We start from the raw sequence: 22,122 nt of genomic DNA on the forward strand, positions 1-22,122 counted from the left end.
ATGAAGTAAAAGTACAGGATGTCCCGCCTTTGTCTTTATCCAATTGGCTGTGTAAAATCGGCGAGAGCTGCGATTGGCTGAAATCCGGCTCAATCATCACGGTTCGGTTCTTGTTTCCTGGTGACTTGACAGCTGTCACCGGACGCCGAGGTCAAGGGGAAAGAAGCATGGCTGCGTTGTTTAGAGGGTCCAGAAATATATTGTTACGGTGGAATAAGCATGTCGACCTTGCATTTGGTAACGTATCGCTCATGTCGTCGCTTTCCTTGAGACTTTTTGTCGTTAGTGAATGAATGTGTTTTCTGCTTCAGCCTGTTAGCTTGTTAGCTATCTGAAGACAGTATGCATGCAGTCCTAACACTGCTGCTCCTTAAGTGTTCAAGTCTGAACACAATGTCCCTGAATTAGACACCTGTGGTGAGTTGTTCAATCCTTCAGCATGGTGGGATCATGTGCTGAATAGGCGCAAGCAAAGTTTGATGGGCAGCATCTCATTTTACTTACAAGCATCTCTTAATGGATCTCAAGGTGCTCATCACGTGCATGTGATTTATTTTGATGTTTTCTGAATATATCAGACAGCTTTAGGTATGCTCTACAGCTTTCACCTTTTTTTTAACTTTAAAACCAATGCTTCATCAGGAACAGTGAATGTTTGAATGGATCTTATACGAGTGTCATTGTCGACTGGCATTATGTAGCTACTCATGTAAAAAGTCAGGTGACTTGAAATAGTTGTGATGTGAACTATCTGTTAGTTACATTGCACTGTACTGCATCTTAATATAAAATAGAAATTCCCCTCAGGTTACTTTATCAAAGCATACTCAGATTTATGTCCAGTTCTCATTACAAAGTAAAGCCGACCGCAGCTCCACATGGCTTGGTAAAACCCCTCTTATTATACCCTGCATTATGACGAACTATTCATAGATATTTGAGAGATGGAGTCGAATGAATGAGCCAAATGCCTGAAAAAAAAAAAACCCTGATAAAAGCCTTCAACTCTAGTTTACACTTGAAACAAGGATGTGCAGTAAATAGTTTTGCTCATTTTATAAGTGCTGAAATGAACGATTGATTTAATAATCAAAACCTGAAGAAAATCATTGTTTTACACTTTACTATTTTATTCCATCATTGACTGAATAGAATTTAGAAATTAATTTACGACTGTGTCTTGAACAGAAATATTTAGAAGCTGTTACCTTTGGCTTGAGAAATGGGTAGCAATTAAAGAACCCCCCCCCCCCCAGTTGAATCAGTTATACTCTATAGTTGTACACTTGATGAGTAAAGGTCTGTTGGGAAGGCCAAACATCTTTTTGTACACCTCTGAAACACACACGAGCCGAACCTGCAGGGAAAATATCCTCCCATCAACCAAAACATCTACATTTTGTTATCACCACTTTAAATGTTGGTCGTAAATGAAGTGCTCGTCTTTTCCGCCATGCAGGGAAAAAAAGGTTGTGGATGCTGTGAATATTTTATGGGACACACGCATGCAAAGAAATGGGTTTAATATCAAACGATGCAGTTTAGAGCAAAAACAGTCAGAGCACCAAGGGTACCTGTTTGCTTGCACATAGTACTTTCCATGCAACGTCACAAATAAGTTATTTGTCTCATTTGCTTCTTTTAAATGAATCCTTCATCTCCTTGAATCCATTGTTTAAAGTATTATCAATGACGTAATGTGGATGTAATGGTGATGTGGAATAGGAAGCGAAGGGGTTGGCACGTAATGCTTCATCCTGTGTGGGCTTCACTATTTAGGTCTAATCCTGTTGTTGGAGTTGGATTTCTTGACTCTGTTTAGCTGCTATTAACCTTGCTGGACTTCGGCTGAGCCAGCAGTGTTTGATAGTCTGGCCAGACGGCCCGAAAAGCCGGTTTTAAGTTGGAGCAATAAGATTTGCTCTGTTGTTATTGATTCTAATTAGAGGCTTTCCCTGTGGAAGTATTAGTGAAGCCGTTTCCTCCGGTTTCTTTTCACTGCCCTCAGTAAATGTTAGTGCTTTGAATAGCAGCTGTACAACACTCTGCACTTGGGTTATTGAAACCCAGCTATGTTTGTCTCCATGTTTGGAAGTTCTGGAGGAGGTATTAAGAGTTGGGAAGCTTTTGAATTGCCACATGGTCTTCTGCCAAACAAATGTCCCTACCTGTTTTTTTTTTTTTTTTTTTTTTTTTTTTTTTTCTCCACCCCTTTAACGGAGTCTTTTTTTTTTTCCCCCTCCTACTGCAGTGTCATCGCGATCGATGGCCTCAAAAACACCAGTGGGGTTTGTTGGTCTGGGAAACATGGGCAGTCCGATGGCCAAAAACCTGTTAAAAAACGGTTATCCTGTTATTGCCACTGATGTCTTTCCCGAGTCACGTAAGGAGCTGCAGGAAACTGGCGCCCAGGTAACACTCGCATATCTCCCATCGCAAACAAATAGTTTACATATCATCAATTTGTTACTGTGTGAATGTGTGTGTCTGAGCCAATAAGAACCACAAAGCATTCCATTTGCTCATGAAGGTGTGTAGTCCGTGTCGACGACAGTCTGGTACAATGAAACTACGATTGCGACTTTCAGGTAGTCGACTCTCCGGCAGAGGTGGCGGAGAAAGCCGACCGCATCATCACTATGTTACCCTCCAGCCCGAACGTCATCGAGGTCTACACGGGCCCCAACGGAATCCTCAAGTAGGCGAAGTTGAATATCACAGACGCGACAAACAGCCAACTTTTCCCCTTCCGCTTTCTTGATCGGTTTTGAAATGGATGAAGTGGTAAAGCTTTTCTTGTGCTCTCTCCTCAGGAAGGTGAAGAAGGGAACGCTTTTGATCGACTCCTCAACCATCGATCCGGCTGTATCGAAGGAGATGGCGGTCGCAGCGGAGAAGATGGGGGCTGTTTTCATGGATGCTCCAGTATCAGGAGGTAATTTTTTTTTTACTCCAAAGACTTTTTTTTTTTTTTTTTTTGACTTGGTGCTTCACATCTGAAATGTGTATCCATGGATATTTTTTAAATGTGTGTAGGTAAGTACATTTCAATGGCTCTTCTGTTTCGATGTAATGGCGAACAGATAAAATTGTATTCCAGTCTATATTCCTCTTGAGAGCGTTAACAAATGTCAGGCATTATATACAAGAATTAAGAGGACAGTCCAATCACAGTGGTAGGATCGTGACCCCTCAGCCGTACTTCTGAACTGTCTCACACTCTTTTGTCTATTTAGCCATGGGACCTTTTGGGTGAGTGCTTGGACATGGGTTGTAATTACTGAGTGGGCCATCCAGTGGGTGCCCTCGCCAAGATTTTATTGCTGCTTTTGACCTGGGGTCTTAAAGGCAAGGTTAAGGTTTGAAGTCCTCATTATGTCGCTGCTGTCTGCTCGTGACGGCTCCTTGACAGAGCACAGGATCGCCAGTTGTGCTTAATGGGCTGAGCTGCGGCGGAGAATCCTGTGTCAGAGCTTTTCATGTTGATGGAGCCGTAATGGCGGGTATCCCATGTTAGTGCCTTTCATGTCAGATAAAGAGTCATAAAGAGAAGCGAAACTGCCCTCACATGTAGTGCAGGAGAGGAGAGGAGGGAGATAAGACACGAAGGAGACACATCGCAGTAAAACTGTCCATCTCCCCGTCTCCCTCGCTCTCTCTTTCTTTCCCACGCACACTATTCTTTCCGTCCATGTACGAGGTTAAAGTGTGCTTCATTCTAACCCTGCTGCAGACCAGATCAGTTCACGCTGTATTTGCTTTTTTTTTTTTTGCACAACCTTTAATACATGACCAATGCACTCTGTAGCTCCTCCCCTTTTCCCAAACAAACACAGACTGAACCGACATGGCATGTTTACCTGCTGGCGTCTGGAGAACAGAGTGACTGCAGTCAGTGAGCTCATAGCCTTAAGCCTGTTACTCTCCCGTAACACACACTGTTTACATACTACAGACAGTGCACAGTTTGTGTGAGCAGACCTCTGTGAACGTTTCTTCCTCTTTCTCGTCTCTTTGACTAAGCCTCTTTTACTAGCACGAGATGACCCGTGATTTATCCACTTTACCCCATGCCACCAGCTCTGCAGATACTCTTCTTAAATGCATGCACGCATGCACGCATGCACACATGCTGCATGCACCCCGCCCACCCAGCGTCACCTCCAGACAACCCCAAGTCATACAGTATCCATAAGGGAGCACAGCTAGTTTAGAGTGCAAAGAGCCAAGCATGCGCTTAAAAATCCCCTCGAAAAGAAAGCATGAGACGTGATCTCTATCAATTTAATCATCTATGAAGAACAGCTAGCTTCAGCTTTTAAACAGAATGTGTTATGTTTAGATTTATTTCTATGCTTTGGGAGATTGTAGGGCAAATTATTCAACATTTCCTGTTTTCTTATTTATCCATGAATCTGAAAAAAACAAATCGTGTTGAACAACAGATTCATCAAACAGACCTTAAATGTACGTTAAGAGAGTCGGACTCTCTAAACTCTGAGGAATGAAAGTTGGCTATGATGTGACCTCGATAAGCCCCGGCTAATCCTGCGCAGATATCGAACTCATGAAAGAACTTCAGAGGAGAGACCTGTAGACATCCCCTACCTGCACCACTCAGCTCAGTTTCCAGGATGGGATATGAGCTTACATGCTCTGTTCCAACCAGGAGATGGCACCCTACCCAAATAGGGCATTGTTACAGTTATGAGGCGTGTATGTGTGCAGAAGAGAGAAGTGTGTGTGACATCAGCCCCACTCTGTGACCAGTAGTACTCTTTATTTTTCGCCCTGCCAACGAGAGGCGTCTGGTCCTACATTTACAACACCGACGAGCTGGACTCCTCTCCTCTGTAGATCTCCTGTTGGGAGAATGAATTAGCAAAATCATTGGTCTGCAGAGTCCCTTTACCTTTTTTTGTTTTTCTTTTATATAAATCCCAGGGAACACACACCATGTCACCTTCTAGTCAAAATAAATTCTTTTACCTTCAGGTCATCCTGATTGAATCAACTTGACAAATTCACTTGGCACCAGCAGAACAGCAGAAGCTTCTTTCAGACTCGCTGCGATCTCCCGCCCTCTTAAAACTTTGTGCAGACACAGCTGTTCTCTCTGTGGTGTCTGCAGCATTTGTTTTTATTTTTAATTTAGATTCTTTTGATATAAACTGGACCCTCTTGTGTATGTGTGGTGTGTGAGGTGGCGTGTTTTACACAGAAACGTGTGTGTGTGCGTGTGTGTGTGTGTTTCATATGCGTCACTCGAGGTTTGGCAGCCAACCGTGGGATCTGAAAAGCAAAGTTATATCCCTTCTTTTTTTTTTTTTTTTTTTAAAGGAAAAGGAAACTTTCACTTTCTTCTCATGGGCTTCTGAGTGTCTTTAATTTAGACCTGCATGGTCCACTTGTGTAATGATACACACGAAAAAAGGTCTGAATCGAAGTCTGTCTCACAAATCGGTAATTTACATTAAACACTGTTATGCTTGCACACGCACACACAGAAACAAACCCACACTCTCCCACCACTGTCTGGTGTCATTAAAAGCATCCGCATGCAAAGCTGACCCACAACAAAACAAGCTCTGATGTCACAGACTCAGGGTGTTGGCAAAGCGACTGCAAAAATAGGAGGTCTGGCTAACAAGCAGCAGGGTCGTTAGCAGTAATTACCCAGAATGCCTGTGTTTGTGTCTGTGTGCCCATGGTGGGCTGCCACATTGCTAACGGACGATGGCTTTAAAAAGCTCTAAAAAAACCTTTCATTGTGTTTTTCCCAGCGCTGGGAAAGTTAGCTATCGGCCCCAATGAAAGGAAGAAGGAGGCTAGCTGCTGTGGGACTGTGAGCACTCGGGCTAATGTCGCTTGTTTGCGAGGTCTTATAATCCTCAGCTAACCAGCTATTTGGACTCAGTCTCAACACCACTCCGAACATATCCAGACCACAGAAACTGACGCCTGAGTGTTGCAGTGTGTCATTTGCCGACAGCTTGTACGTCATCCTGCAACCTGCACGAGCTTGTTCAAGCCAAAGCTGGCACCAGTTGGTTCATCAATCAACGCTGCCAATCGGCTCCTGCTGACTGATATAGACCGTGTTTCTCCCTCCAGGCTTAAAGGCCCTGCGGCATCTTTTACAAATATCAACTTTTACTATGAGTGACATTAAACATTGAGTCAGACCTGAGATCATTTCAGGAAGCCAGGATGAGTGTTTCTTCACTGGTTGTCGAAAGCTTTTAATTTAGTTTTATTAAGCATTGAAAAGTTAATCGTTTTGGGTTTTGTTTTTTTTTTACATTGGAATTGAGAGTGAGTTAAAACGCTTAATAATGAATGACTTTAGCAGTGCAGAATGAGTGAAGGTGCAGATTTTGATTATGACACATTCATATAATGAACATGTTGATTTTGTTTATCTTGAATTAAAACATTTAAGAGATGTACACGTGTAAGAATTAGTGCCATCTAAAAGTTTAGAACACAATCACAGTCCAACTAATTAACTGCAGTTAGAAGAGCAGGGGCCTCATCCACCCAGGCTATTGTCCTCGACGCATCGACAGCAGGTCCAACTGCCTTTGATGCATTTCAACTCTGTCTCCCTACATTCCCTGTCTCTCCTCAGCTGTCTTATCAATACAGGACAAAAAGAGAATCTCAGAAAAAGAACACTAACAGATATCCTAAAGAGGAACTTCTAAAATCAAATATACTTTGGTTGTTTTTTAGCTGTTATTTCATGTGGGGGAAGACATGATTTATTTTTTCAGGCCAAGCATTTTTATATTTCTTTGATCATGTCTGGAGGAAATCTTGAGATTTTTCAAAGAAACTCTTGAAGCCTGAAAAACCGGATATTTTCTCCCAACGAACCTTAACCCCTTACTAATCCAACTAGTTACAAACTAGTTATTGAACTGACTAATGGTTGCAGCTCTCATTTGAACCGTGTTGTCTTTGTTTGAATAACACCAATGTTCAGTCACTCATATCTACACATTTACACTTTCATTCTCGAAGGAGACTATCTGACTTGTAAAATCTCATTTTTACAAATTCATTTCTGTCTTGCATTGTGGTGTAGATTGAATAATGGATGTAACACCACATAGAAAGTGATTTATAGAAGTTGTAGACTTGCATAAAAAATAGATGTCGATGCTCTTTTTTTTCTGTCTTTCTTTAAACTGGCCACTGGTAGCTCTGGTCAGAGAAAGAGCTGGAGAGCACTCAGGCCAACCTAATCCAGTCTGAGAATGGGATCAATGGAGAAGATGAGTCTGGAAGCATTAATGCAGTTTAGTGAAGGTTAGCGAGGATCCTCTGGCGCTCGGTGAAGAGAGAAGGTTGGATTGAGGGCTGCTGCTGTCCTCGTCTGTCAAGTTGATGGCTAACCAGCAAAGCAGAGCGCAAGTGATCCAAAGACTAGATTAGCATAACAAGCCTCTCACTGACGGGGTCTGGTGACATGGGGGGGGGGAACGGGGGCCCAGTGGGTGGGAGGGAGGGTGCAGGGCCAGTAAAGCGACCAGAGACAGCAGTGATGGAGGGGTAGTGATTGGGGGACTCTACCCCTATGGTCCAGATGGAGGTGGACCCACAGCAGCTGGGGACTGGATCTCACGTCTCTGCCCCTATGTCATCTGCTGTGTGTTTGTAAGTGACTAGTGTGTGTGTGTGTGTGTGTGTGTGTGTGTGTGTGTGTGTGTGTGCGTGTGTGTGTGTGTGTGTGTGTGTGTGTGTGTGTGTGCGTGTGTGTGCGCACGTGCAGTCAAATAGTCAGCTGGTTAATGAGTCATACAGAACGTGTCTGTCCGTCAAATGCAGCCCAAACGTCACTCAACTAAGAGCGAATTAGCGTTATTTCTGTGAGAAGGAGACTTTCTGCACCTGAACTGCAAATGTGAGTGCGCCTATGTGTGTGTGCGTGTGCGTGTGTGTGTGTGTGTGTGTGTGTGTGTGTGCTAACAGCCTAATTGGGGATCATTATTTACTTGCTCTAGCTTAGATGAGTCTCATTGGGCCGCATAGAGGATTGATTGTGGATCTCTCCTGCTCCCTGCAGCCTCTGTCACCTCCCATTGACCAGCTTCCTCCCTGCAGAACTGAGCACTTACTGACGATGATGATGATGATGATGATGGCCTGTGTGTCAATAGATGGGCACTGCAAACAACAACAAGAAAATTATGTTGAACTGAATTCCCTTTTTCTTTTTCCCCCCAAAACCCCAAACTTGTCTCCAGTCGTCTTTCCCACTCATGGTTCTCATGAAGTGTTTGTGTGCAGGAGTCCGTTCTCATGGCAGCACTGCTCTCGTTAACTGTAGCCGATAAAGTTTTTTTTTTTTTTTTTTAACACAACGGAGGAGCATTAGCAAAGTTGGCAGATGAATTGTTGAAAGTCTCTTTTTTTTTCCAGCATTCTTGGTTGAAATGCACCCTCATAGTGTTTATTTAATGTCCTCGATATCTTTTTGTTTTTATGGGGCCTTAATGGGTTTTTATTTAGTTTGAGAAAAAAACAAATCTGCCTATGGTTGTTTTTGTTTTTTTTTTAAATGCTGCACTTCGATGTTGGCCTGTAAACCCCCCCACTGACTTTCAGCCATCTCCCATTGACTCGAGGCTTCGTGTCAGTGTAAAGCCCCTTTTTAGTCTGAATTATGGATGAATGCAGCCATGCCAAGACGTTAACCTTACATGTGCATATAGTTAAAAAAACATCGAAGCAAACCGTGTTAAATAGTAAATACTGCCAAAACTAGAGTTTGTTTACGCCGACCATGTTTGGACGGGAAGGTGTGAAATGACTTCTAGTGTTTCTTAAAGTAAGAACAGGAACTTTATCATGTTAGGATATTAGGTGTTTGGAAGAGCTCTAACGACATTAGAGGTGTTGTTTTTGCTTTGAGTGTTTTTCCGTGTTCCCTCTGGGGGGGAACAAGCCCGGTTGTGGCATGTTGTCAAATGCGTCATTCATTACCAAACTCTGAGAGCGTCCCTTTTTTTTTTTTTTTTTTCTCTGTGTGTTGTTTGTGCAGCCTCAGATTCACAAATGTAGTTTAATTTAAACTCACCACCCATAAAAAGTGCACACTGGCTAACATGCCGCTCGTAACTTTAAGACATGCGGCCTCAGAAGCTCTAAGAGACGTCTTATTGGTGGCCCGCTCTGGGATCTGCACCTGTCCCTGCAACACACATTTTTCAACACACACACACACACACACACACACACACACACACACACACACACACACACACACACACACACACACACACACACACACACACACACACACACACACACACACACACACACACACACACACACACACACACACACACAGGTTCTTCATGTTCACACTCATTTTGTACGTGCACACACCACTTCAAGAAAGTTGCAGAGCTTATAAGGCTGTCATTGCTTCTGTCGAGTCTTTCGTGTGTAATGAAAGAAGTGCTAATGGATTCAGTGTTGACTACAAACAGGCCAAACCAAAGTCGTTCCTCTGATCTTCCTCTCTCTTCGCGCTACAGAAATCACCCTCTCATGTTCGCGGTTAATGCCCGTCGTCAAAGCCGGCTGTCGAGCATCTGTCCTAATAGTGCCTGATTGCCCGCTCATTAACTTGAACCTTTTTAACGGAGGAGATCAGATGAAGGAGATGTCGATGTGTGTTTGTAATTGAACAGAAGCTAACTTTGCGCGGGCCACACACAGCCACCCATGCGAACCCAGATAGACGCGCAGTGTGGTGCCACACAACATATTACAAAAGCCACCTTCTCTTCTCCTCTGACTCTCGACTGTTTCAGTCGTGCTCTGACTGACTCAAGCCTGCCCCCCTGACATGTGTGTGTCCGAGGAGTAGGTGGGCAACCCAAGACTTTTCACCACTCAAAACTTGAGAGGAAGTGACCGAGGGGAGAGGCGGTCCACTCCTTAGAGAAATATTTCCAGTCACGTTGCCTGCTCAACAGATCAGTGGGACGTTCTTCCTCAAAGAATCACCAGTATGTGCTGTGATAACGCTCTCATGTTATTTCTATGATGCTGAGTTAATTTTAGTGAGGAAGCTTGTTTTATGGATTGATTCCAGTCTTGTTGACATTTTATCATCATTGTAATTCCTTTGAATACGACGGGATGGATGTGTGTGTCTGTGTCTAGATTTTCTCCTCTTATGAATTCTGAGTATATTATTCTTCTCTGCTATATTTTTATGTACAGCTTAAATCAGCTGCTGATTTTAAATGTGCTTCATAAATATATTTGATTGATTTATTATTCATTTACAAAGACATCATTATAAAAGAGCTTTAAGAAGTGTTTTTTATTGCATTGTATAAAATAACTTTATGTTGCATTTGTCTTTTTTAGTTTTTAAAATCCTACCTACACTCTGTTTTTTTTTTTTCTCTATCCTGTACTTTATATTACGAGCCCCCCAATACCCAACACACACGTGCACACACACACACACACACCTTGTCTCCCCCCCCCCTAGGGGGCGTTGTGTAGTTGTGCAGTGCTAACGATCCAGGACTGTCACTCCCGTTGGGATGGATGAGCCGGCGGACCCGGAGCTCAGGAAGCCTCATTAGCATTCCTATTTAATCCGTCTCTGACAGGACCAGTCCGCGAACGGGACGTCCCCTCACACACACACACACACACACACACACACACACACACACACACAGTAGCATAGACACTTCCACGAAAGTACACATTACACACAGACATTTTTGTGCATGTACAATGAAGAGACTCACCCAACACACACAAACACGCACGCACACATTGTTATGCTAATGATGTGCTTTTCTTCCACCTACTAGGATCTTCCATCATCCCGGTGTCACTGCCTATAGAAATCCACTACAGATCATAAGAGCTTATTATGGGTGATTAGTTAATTTGAGGGAGGGAGAGTTGGGAGGGAAGCCGGGAGGTACGAAGAGGAGGATCATTTTCCTTCCCTGCAGTCTTCTCTACATCTCTCTCTGCAGCTCTCTCACCCCTCTAGCTCACCCTCTAGCTCACCCTCTTTCTCTCTCGTGACATATATTGATCAGAACGTTGACTATGTTATCAATAATCTCCTCTTTAGTCGTCTGCGAACAGTGATCTCCACTAATGAACCAGCACAGTCGGCACTCGTTCAAAGCCTTTATGTTTGTGTTAGTTTGTTTTTGTGAGAAGACCTCAGACTGAAACTTGAGAGCTAGTAAATTAAATATGAAGTAATAAGGATACCATAAGTTAAACTTGTAGCTAACAGCTCAAACAAATAGTGCTCTTGCTAATTGTCTGTATTTTTTCCCCTTTAAATTATGATGAAAAGTTGAATGGCTACTTCAACACTGTACAGGACACATGACATAGCTGTTAACATATCAGAGCTTCATGTTGGCTAAAACAGATTCTGAGCTATTCTGACAAGAAGTAAAGACTTCATCACACACTTAAAAATACACTCAACATGACAAAGTTAGATTTGTAAATGAAAGAAGAAGAAGGGGGAGAGGTGTATTCAATCTTTTGTTTTTGGCCCAGGAGTGTTTGGCGGCGGTATGCTTAGTGTTTGTCTTAGTTCCCCGGCAGCTCCAGCAGTGTGGGCTTCAGCCGTCATTATGTGGCCCTAACGACCTGCTGACAGGCCGTCACTGACTCACACACTCATGTACAGTGCAGTGGCATCACCATACACTTGACAACAGAAGAGCCAATTAAAGAAGGTGGAGGGGGATAGAGATGTATATGTTTATGAGTCACTAAAATATACAACAAGAATCCTCTTCCTCTCCTCTTCCTCTCCCCTCCTCTTCCTCTCCTCACCTCTTCCTCTCCTGGTATTTTAGCTGTTTTGTCCTCAGCAGTGCTCTTTAATTATTAACAGCGACATTATTAGGCTTTCACTATAAAGAGCCCTTTCATTAGAGCTGGACGACACCCTGTAGACAAATTGAACTCACTTCCTCTCTTTTTTCCTTTTCTCCCTTAGTCTATCTGAAAAGTCTACATTAAGTTAGCCTTTTTTTTTTTTTAAACTAGCTTTCTTTTTTTGGAGGACTATAATGCATGATAAAAGCATTTTTGTTTGGAGGGGGTGTAAAATACTCAATTTATTTGTGTTCTTTTTTTCTTGTGTTTTTTTTAAGGCTATTATGTATATATAATTATATATAATTATATAATGAAACAAACTTCGACTGCAGGGGGGACTGATAGCTAAGCGTTTCCAAGCCACTGTGAAAGGGAATTATTTCTGCATTAAGGACCCTGGGGGGGGGGTTGCCTCCTACAACATGGCACGCTTCTTAAACCATCAGGCATGGGGAGGGATACCTAATTGAACATGATAAAGTGTAAAGTTAATTACCCCTCACGCCTGTCACTGATACCCCCATGAGGAGGGCTGGCCGTAGGCACAGCTGTTGGTGTGTGCATGTGCGTCTTTGTGTGTGTGTGTGTGTGTGTGTGTGTGTGTGTGTGTGTGTGTGTGTGTGTGTTTGTGTGTGCGAGACGGAGAGAGTAAGGGTGACAGGACAAAAGGCAAAAGCTCCCACGAGGGTTGTGTAGCGGATGATGGCAACAATCGGCTTTTAAAGATAGCTCCGTCCCCTCTGGTGCAGCGCTACTTAACACTCCTGTCCCACTATGAGATTAACACACGACTGACCTTTGTGACACAGCTGGTTGTGTTGAAATGCTGAAGAATTTGATAGATTGTCTCCTTTCATGAGGCGAACACATTTCACTCAACTTTTGTCGACTTTCGCTCAGATACAGCACAAGTGAAAAGAGTTTGAACCCCCTATAGAATGTGTCATGTATTACAGGTCTGGTTTGGACTATACTGAATGTTGTAGTTTACTGACTCTGTAAACTTCAACAATATGTCTGAACATGCGCCGTGTGTGTAGGTGTCGGGGCTGCCAGCTTGGCCAAACTGACCTTCATGGTGGGCGGAGTGGAAGAGGAATACAACGCTGCTCAGGAGCTGCTCACCTGCATGGGAGCAAACGTGGTCTACTGTGGACAGGTTGGAACAGGACAGGTAAAAGAAACGTCCAATGCAAACACACATACACAGTCTACAAACCTCTCTTATTCATAATATAGCATTAGTCAGTTCAATAACCTCTGAACATAACAATTCAAACTAAAACGTGGCATCACAACTGAAGCATTATCTCCAAATGGATCCATGCAGTCTATATCTAGTTGTGATCTTTCAAAAACTGCTAACAATCGTTTTCATTTTGAACAAATAGATCATTTTTCTAAATATTCCTGTACCATTCAAACTCACTGTCGATGTCGTGGTTGGGCCAGTTCTTTAAATGACCTAATAGTTCTAACACGATGATTCTATACCTGAAAAAGTTCCTTCAGTACAAATGAACTCTATCCAAAAATGATAAATGACATAACTAACAAGGTGCTTTTTGTTAATTTAGACTATTGACATACTATAACCACATGTTAGGATGAATTTAAATAGCCAAGAATTATGGATATTAAAAAAAAATATATATATATATATATATATATATATATATATACATATACAGTGTGTGTGTGTGTGTGTGTGTATATATATATATATATCATACTGTTTTGACTGATTCACTCGTCTGAAACAGAAATCAAAATACCTTTTCAGTAAGTTTATATTCTTGGGTTAAGGCTGCATTAGAATTCTAGTTTTCACACTGTTTTCTGAATTCCCTTTTCTTTTTCCTTCATTTTGTTCTCTATCATCTCTAGGCGGCAAAGATCTGCAACAACATGCTCCTGGCCATCGGGATGATTGGCACTGCAGAGACCATGAATCTTGGAATCAGGTACTGTCTGCCAATCCATTATCCTTTACATCGAAAATGTTACAAGGCCCTTCGATATGATAAGAGCTAGTGATCACAATGTGTTGTTTACAGGCAGAAGGTGTTTGGGAGGTGTGAATACAAAAAGTACAGTCCATCCAGTTGTTCTTTTTTTCATGTTAGGGATGTTGAGCAGCTGACTTTCATTCTGTGTCAACAAAATGTTGACATTTTTAACACTAAAAGCACAATGTCCACAGTTATTTAATACTTTAATACTTGTTTGGAAGTGTGTGTGTGTGTGTGTGTTGTTGTGTGTGTGTGTGTGTGTGTGTGTGTGTGTGTGTGTTGTTGTGTGTGTCCATATGTGTGTGTGCGTGCGCAAGAGAGTGAAGGGGTCAGAACCGCCTCTGCCCAAGAGAGATGGATGAGTGGGCGGAGCCAGAGACTCTGATTTACATCTGCTGATTGAGCTCTCAGCAGAATCCTGTCACAACCCTGTCACTGAACACCGCCTAGAAATCCCACAATTCATCATGCCTCGTTTATGCACAGAGCCTTTTTTGGCCTAATGGCTGAGGGTGGTGGGATATAGAGCCTATTGAGTTGAACCAAAACATGTTCTGATGATTTGTAATAGACGGGCTAAAAGGTTTAGGTCACTAAATTCAGGTTTCGACGTGAAGTCGTACGTATTAATTATTTCTCCCTTAATTAAACGAACTATCAGATCAGGTTTTTTGAACAATAGCCGTTTGAATTGATTAGTTCCTTAATTTGCAAACATCATCTGTTTATTGGCTTATTATAGTGTATTCTTTTACAGGTTTTGCAACTCCAAAGACGTGTGCTCCCAGTATAATGTGTGTTTGAGTGCATTGCCCCTCTCACAGTGCAGCTGTGTTAGTGCTGCAGATTTATCTGTGCTGAGACAGAAGAGGAAAATTGGCATGAGCAGTCACACATAAATCCCCCCACTAGGCCCCTGAAATATGGAGGCATTAAGGGAGCAACACAGATTTACACATTGCCACGCTGTGTCTGAAGTGCGCGCGCGCACACACACACACACACACACACACGCACACACACACACACACTTGCACACATACACACTTGCACACATAGATTTACATCTACAGACACAGTCGTTTTCTACAAAAGTACGAAAACATCCACTTACTTTGCACCTCATTATCATTTATGCAAATGAAATGAGGATTTTAAGGACTGCATGTTTTCTCTTTAAATGTGAATTTAAGTTTATATCATTGTAACACTGAGTTTCACTCTCGATTGTGTCCGTGTGTACAGACCCGGTGTGTGTGTGTTTTTGTGCTTCCTTGTTTCCCAGCGTCTTACTAGCCAATCTCTGGGGCTTTATTATGGGGTTTGACAAAGACTGTCATCGTTTAGAGAGAGCCCACGCCCGTAAATCTCCCATGCTGCATTGCGGCCCTGTCTCTTATGCAGAGAAGACACACTCTTGTGCATGTGTGTGTGTAGTTGACACACACACACTTACACGCACACACACACACACACACCTACCCACACACACGCACACGAAACAGTCTGACACAAAGGAGACTGAGCACTCACAGCCAATTTACAGGAAAACGGCAATAACATTTTATCATGCTGGACTTGGGCCTGATAGAGCTGCCCTTTCTTTCCAATATGTCAGTGTGCTGTGTGTGTGTGTGTGTGTGTGTGTGTGTGTTTCTCTTTACCTGTACACGCTGTGAAACACCCCCCCCCCCCCCCCCCCGCCACACACACACACACACACACGCACACGCACACACACAGCCCTGTTCTTTGAGCTAATTTGTTGATCTCAGATGGAAGCCCGGGCCGTCTCCATCAGAGCGTGACGTTCTCTTAGTGCTAGGAATGGCCACGCATGACAATTACGAACACACCCGAACAGCATCCTTTCTATCCATCTCTTTTGACTTTTTCTTCCTCCTCCCTATTAGCTTTACCTCCTCATTTGATTCTCTCATTCTAAATCCCTTCGTCTCTCCTCCGCCTGCTGTATTTTCTGCATGCAACCAACCAGTGAGAAGGCTGGCTGAGTATCGAATAGAGAGGCAGCAGATGATTTTAATGATGCACATGAGATGAAGGAAGAGGAAGAAGAGGTGCAGGTGGTGGTTCACTTTACATGCCTGTTTACCTCCACCCATTCATGCATACACTGCTTGAAGTGACTGTCATCGAAGGTAAAGTAGGAACACGCAGATTTACTCCTTAACTTTTTTTGATGGGGTAAATCAACGGGTGAATCAAAGGCGTTAACATTTAAAGGCAGAAAAGGCTTGGGCACACACATGCAGACACGCATCTCTCTGGTCCTTAAATGAGTTGTGAGCATATGTTGTGATGAAGATTGAAGTTGGGTGATAAACGCGCTTGTAGTGTCTATAAATGAGACAGTAAATGCTTGTGTGTGTATACGTTCTCGTTGGCTCTTTAATGTAATAATAAATGGGGACCGGGTTTGGCTTCGTCTCCTGTGGCATCTGACGAGGAGCTAATCGCAATGAAACAGACAGTTAATATCCGAGCTGCAAATGAACTCCACCTGCTCCAGCTCCCCAGCACACAAACACCCTCCTCTCTCCTTTTCATCTTCATCTCTCTCCCGCTCACGTTTCTTTAATCTGCCGCGGCATCGCACCCGACATCGTGTTTGTTTCACTGTCCGTGTCGTTGTGTGTTTATCCGTGTCAATCTTGTTAAAGCGTGACATGTCCTCTTCTCCACGCAAATTACTGCAGGCGAGGAACAACACCACTGCGTCGGTTAATAACCACCACTGTCTGTCTGTGCGTGCGTGTGTGTGTGTCTGTGTGTGTGTGTGTGTCTGTGTGTGTGTGTGATGGAAGCAGGAGGGGAACTTCATTGATTTATCGTTAACCGAGGACAACAGCTCCCCGTCAGCGTCTCTGGTCGCTATAACAAACGATCTGCGCGCTCGGACGCGCTTTATTGTAGCTCAGCTAGTAACCTTTTCAGCTGCTGACCCAGAACGGAGGGAGGGGCTGCCTGCGTGTGTGTGCGTACGCGCACAGGGAAGGCAGAGAAGGCGGCGGGGGGGGGGGGGGGGGGGTTGTGCACGATGTCAAACATATGTCCCCCAGAGTCCTCAGACGGGGAGGTGTCAGCAGGGAGGACGAGTGGGGGGTGGGGGGGGGGGGGAAGCAGGACGGGAAAGGATACTTACAGACTTAAACTGAAAAAGCCATCATCAGAGAGCCTGCAAGCTGAAACACATGTTTACACTCAAACACACGCACGCATGCACTGTCACTTATGCCACATTTCCAAAACAGTCTGTTAAAGAAACACGAGAGCAGCAGAGCGGACACAAAAGAGACGAAGAGAAAGGGCAGAGGGAGCGACATGGAGAGAGTGTAAATGCAATTCCCATTCTTAATTAGTTAGTAGACAGCTAATAAAAACGGTGGTTATAATGGCAGAATGAGAGCCAGGTGGAGGGAGGGAGGGAGGGGGGGGTCCTGGCCTTAAGGACCTATGATGGTTTAATAGTCATATTGAGAGCAGAATAGAGTTACAGGCCTGTAAGTAACAGCGAGCGGAGACAGCCAGGGCTTGATGTGGGCAGCTTTACACTATCCTTTTAAACCGTTAATATACAAAAGCTGCACTGCACAGACACAGGCGCTACAGTTACACCCTCTCCACTGTAATGGTTTGCACTTAGTTTCACTCCCTGCCTCTGTCTTCACTCTCTTTGTCTCGTTTGCTTTTTTTTTTTTCCCCTTCCTCTTATCACAGTCTGGAGATTTGTTCCTCTCGCATATGAAAGTGGGTTGCAGCAAAACGGGGCAGCCAAAGTGAGAGCCTGCACCTCTCGATACGTGACAGCGAGGTTTATGGCTCCCCTGTGCTGTTAACCACTTTTTCCTCCTCCGCTTTCCCTTTTTTTTTCCATGAAAGAGGGGATGATGAAGGATAGACGTGCCGGTGAACATCAATACTGCATTAGCCGACATTACAAAGCCTTGAGCCATTAACACTGAGGAATGGTCACAGCCCAGCATAAGGTTCAACAGGGGTCACTACAATCACCAGCCACCCCACAGCCATCTTTTTTCTTGTTATTCATCTGCCGTTTGGAAAATTAATTCTATAATCTATGTTCCTATCCCGCTCTTATTGCCTGGTCTTTTTCCCGACAAACACACACTGAGCCAGTGTGAAAATGATGCTGTGATTTGTATCCGCTTTCATCTCTTTACAGTATATACTAATAATGAACCCATGAATGTCCAGGTCTAAAGGAGATACTAACTTCTTTCTTCTCCTGCTTTCTCAGACTTGGTTTGGATCCCAAGCTGCTAGCAAAGATCCTCAACATGTCCTCAGGTCGTTGCTGGTCCAGCGACACGTACAATCCAGTCCCTGGTGTCATGGAGGGAGTCCCCTCAGCCAACAGCTACCAGGGCGGCTTTGGAACCACACTAATGGCAAAGGTTACTCCCTAATCCCTGTCTTTATGTTGTTTTTTTCACAAGAACCTCTCGTGACTCTCTCTCTACAGGGCTGATCTAATGTGTTACTACATTATTGAAACCTTTTCATTGTCAAGCTTTGTTCTGTCGGCTTCGTCTATACAATTTAGAAAATTCAGAAAAAAGCTCAGATATGTGTTTCCCTTGTGAAAAAACCCCCTGAGATAATTCAGATGAATTAAACATGGAGACACATACAATCATCAGAGTAGACAACCTGGAAGCAAAGTTTCTTAACAATCCTTTATAATTACGGTATTTTTTTTCTTCTTACTGAAAAGTGTTTGAGCTAAAACTTTTATTTCCTTTTCCCTGAGCCTCTTTTTGTCAGTCTCTCGACCCTGTTTTTTTTTTTTTTTTTTTGCTTTGTCTCAATTGTAACTGTTCTTTTGTATCTGCTTCCTCTCCACCACTCCATCTGGGACCTATTGTGTAACAAAATGTTATTGACACTGCGTTAGCTCTTCTGTATAAGTCAGTCTGTTCATCTGGGTGTCTGTTAATACACTGGCATTGTGTGCCTTGCATTCATTAGTCCGCCTATCACACACAGCGAAAGAAAGAAACCTGATAGAAGTGGGATAAACATTCGGCTCTTACAGTCACTTAAGTCAGGTGTTAGTTAAACAAAAAGAGATTATAACGATTGCTGTCCACTCATCTGACTTTCTCCTCCTCTACTCTCTTGTGTGTCTGCTTCTCTAGGATCTGGGTTTGGCTCAAAACACTGCCACCAACACTAAGACACCCATCCCTCTGGGCTCCCTCGCCCACCAGATCTTCAGAGTCATGTGCTCCCGAGGCTACGCTAACAAGGACTTCTCATCCGTCTTCCAGTTCCTACGCGAGGAGGAAGGCCAGTGATGGAGAGGGAGCACAGTAGACTGCGATGTTACACACACACACACACACACACGCACACACATACACACATATGTACACACCCCAGTGCCCCTTATCCCACTATGCTCAGGAGAGACTAAGGCCTTGCCCTCAGGCACAGATCTTCGGTCTAATTAACATACTGTATGTCGACATGTACCCCCCCCTTTCCCCATTGCATTAGCTGAATCATATTTACCATCCTCCGCTCACCTTCTGCATGGTGGAGATGCTAAAACTGACCTTAGATCAGTATCTAGAGACATAGCCCACTCTCCCTAGTCTGAGCTGAGAGGCCGGAGTGAAATGAGGTGGGATGAAGCCCTGCCAGATTTTGTGTAATAATGCAAATAATGTGCAGTTTCCAGGATGATTGATAAGTCATAAGTGCACGATTGTTAAAAGTTTAGGTACACTTTTGTCAGGTTTGCGCTTTTTTGCTTGTTACCCATATGACTCGGATATTTCCCAGTCAAATAAAAGAGGGCAGTAAAGACACAATGATTCATAAAGTGGTAGTGTCGTTAAAGAGACAGCGCAAGAGAGTGCAGAGTTTTGGTTAACAAAGAAAAACAACAATTTTCCTTCTTACTTGAAAGACAAATCCTCTGATTACAGCACTACATGTAAGGTAACCAAAACTGACCACACTGTTGGCTCAATATTTACTTTTGTTACAGTTGTCAGTGTTTTTTTTTTGTTTTTGTTTTTTTTAATAACTGAATCGTGTCAGCCGACCAGAATCCATACTTTGGTTCAATACATTTTCAACATTTCAATTTTTTTTTTTTTTTTTTTTCTTCAAATATTTGGCATGTTGACGAACATTTAATTCTCATCTCACTGGATCACCCAGTTCTGCTTATTTAAATACTGTGATATATTTGTGGTTATTTTTGCACTGAGTGCATTGCAGTGCAATGCTCTGGGCAATTTTGATACAGTTACAGAATCTCTTTAAACTGACCTCTCTGCTCTACCGTCTGCCACTGCTTATTTAGCCACTGGAGTATTATTTTTTGACCAACACTGTTTGAATTTTATACTGTTCACTACAAAATGTGAGTCTCACTGTCGAGCACTTTCTCTCGCCATCTTTCCTGTATTAAAGTCTATCCTCATATTTTTTCTCTCTCACTCTGTCTCTTTCTCTGCTTGTATAACATCTGTGTGAAATGTGGGCAGGGAACAGCTGCTCCCCCCTCAGAGCATATGTACATAATGTAAATTTCATATTGTTGTGTAGTATTAAAGAGGAATCTAAATGGACTGTCACTTTTTTTTAGCAAAATTCATCAATAGTGTCTGCAGTTTGTCTTTGCTCTGTGAAACAGATCCTCAGTCATGCTGTGGCCTCAAATAAAGATGTTCTGTGAATGCTGTGTTTTGTTTGTGTTTGTCAAATAAGTATGTTGATTAAGATGGTGCTATTGTTATATATAGTATTTTCAATGTGAGATATTTCATTGTCTCTGTGTTTCAGTTATTAACACGGGTCCATATTGTTATTTAAGAGCTCAAAAAACATTTGTGGGCTACTAGTTTAGCTCAGCTTGTTCTATTCTCCACCATTTGATGGCGTTCCACAGATCTCTACTCCTCGTCCGTCTTCTACTGTCCTCTCTTAAAAAGGCTCAATTTATTAAAGGACGTATAGTTGGATGTGATCAGAATATTATAACCAGCTTTTGGGAGAATGAAACATGTTAATTAATGAGAACATAGCCACCAAACGTGTTCGTGTTTCATTGCTTCTAGGGGAATTTTTCCCATTTAAAATTGTTAGTTTTTTTGTTAGACACCATGGCTTATTTCATGGTTCAGTTTTGCCAAAGGCAAATGCTGTATATCAACAATTCCAGATGGCTGATGAAGCAATGCCTCTAGATAACTGACAATGACTTACTTTAATGCATCCTCTGTATTGACTGCTGTCAGTATTAATGTTTGTAGAAAGTAAGCCTTTAACCAGAGGAGCTTGAGTTTTTTTTAAGGCCACAGTGTTAAAGGGTTCTTTTAGTTCAATGCTAACGTGCTGATGTTAATCATCTTAGTTTACAAAGCATCTATGGAATGTCTTTTGCAGATGCACTCAGGGTGTTATCGGCATAGGACTTTGAAGTAATTATACTGACTTAGTAATTGATGTATGGACTTGAGCTTGTATAGCACTTTTCTGGTCTTCTGACTACTGAAAGCACTTTTAACACCGCAGGTCACACCTACCTATGAGATAAGATAAGATAAGAGAATCCTTTATTCATCTCACAATGGAGAACAAAGAAATGTACAGAGTTACAGCAGCAAAGCAGGATAACCAACAGAAGAAATAGTGCAAAATTAAATAAAATAAAAATGTAAAAATATACATCAATAAAAGTTAAAAAAAAAGAGAGGCAGTAACAAGGCTACAGTTGTTACTTATAGACGTGCGTCCGTATAAACAAAACGCTATCATGTACACAGTTCACATAAGGATGAACATCTTATTGCACAAGTTGTCCCATCAACTATTATTACAAAGCAAATAATTGTCCAGTCTGTGATCTATTGGGAGAAGCCTTGGTAGAACATTTTTAATAAAGATGGTATAATTAATATAGTGGAACCATTTTAACATGATTTGCATCATGCCACAGAAGAGCTTACTGACTTACTAGACAGCAGACTCGTTGAACAGCTGCGAGGATGTATCCTCTTAAAACCATAAATATCTATACCAATGTTTGTGGTGTTCTGTTACAAAATTAGAAAAATATATTTTTTAAAAAACAAAAATGTCAACCTGCAGTTTCACTCCAGGAAACATCTGGCAATCACCTCAGTGGGTAGTGTTTATCCTCTGGGGACCA

At 42.7% G+C, this 22,122-nt stretch overlaps 1 protein-coding gene across 1 annotated transcript; it reads left to right on the forward strand.

The window, feature by feature from the left end:
• The first annotated feature begins 90 nt into the window (after positions 1-90).
• hibadha (3-hydroxyisobutyrate dehydrogenase a) lies at positions 91-20,647 on the forward strand. Its single transcript, XM_079367543.1, has 8 exons — positions 91-237; positions 2,252-2,412; positions 2,589-2,698; positions 2,814-2,935; positions 12,942-13,075; positions 13,789-13,865; positions 18,193-18,349; positions 19,094-20,647. Exons 1-8 carry the CDS (start codon positions 168-170, stop codon positions 19,250-19,252), a joined length of 990 nt encoding a protein of 329 aa, XP_079223669.1. The 5' UTR covers positions 91-167; the 3' UTR covers positions 19,253-20,647.
• Positions 20,648-22,122: the final 1,475 nt, after the last annotated feature.

This window comes from Symphodus melops (genome assembly GCF_947650265.1).
Source record: "Symphodus melops genome assembly, chromosome: 18".
Lineage (NCBI taxonomy): Eukaryota > Metazoa > Chordata > Actinopteri > Labriformes > Labridae > Symphodus > Symphodus melops.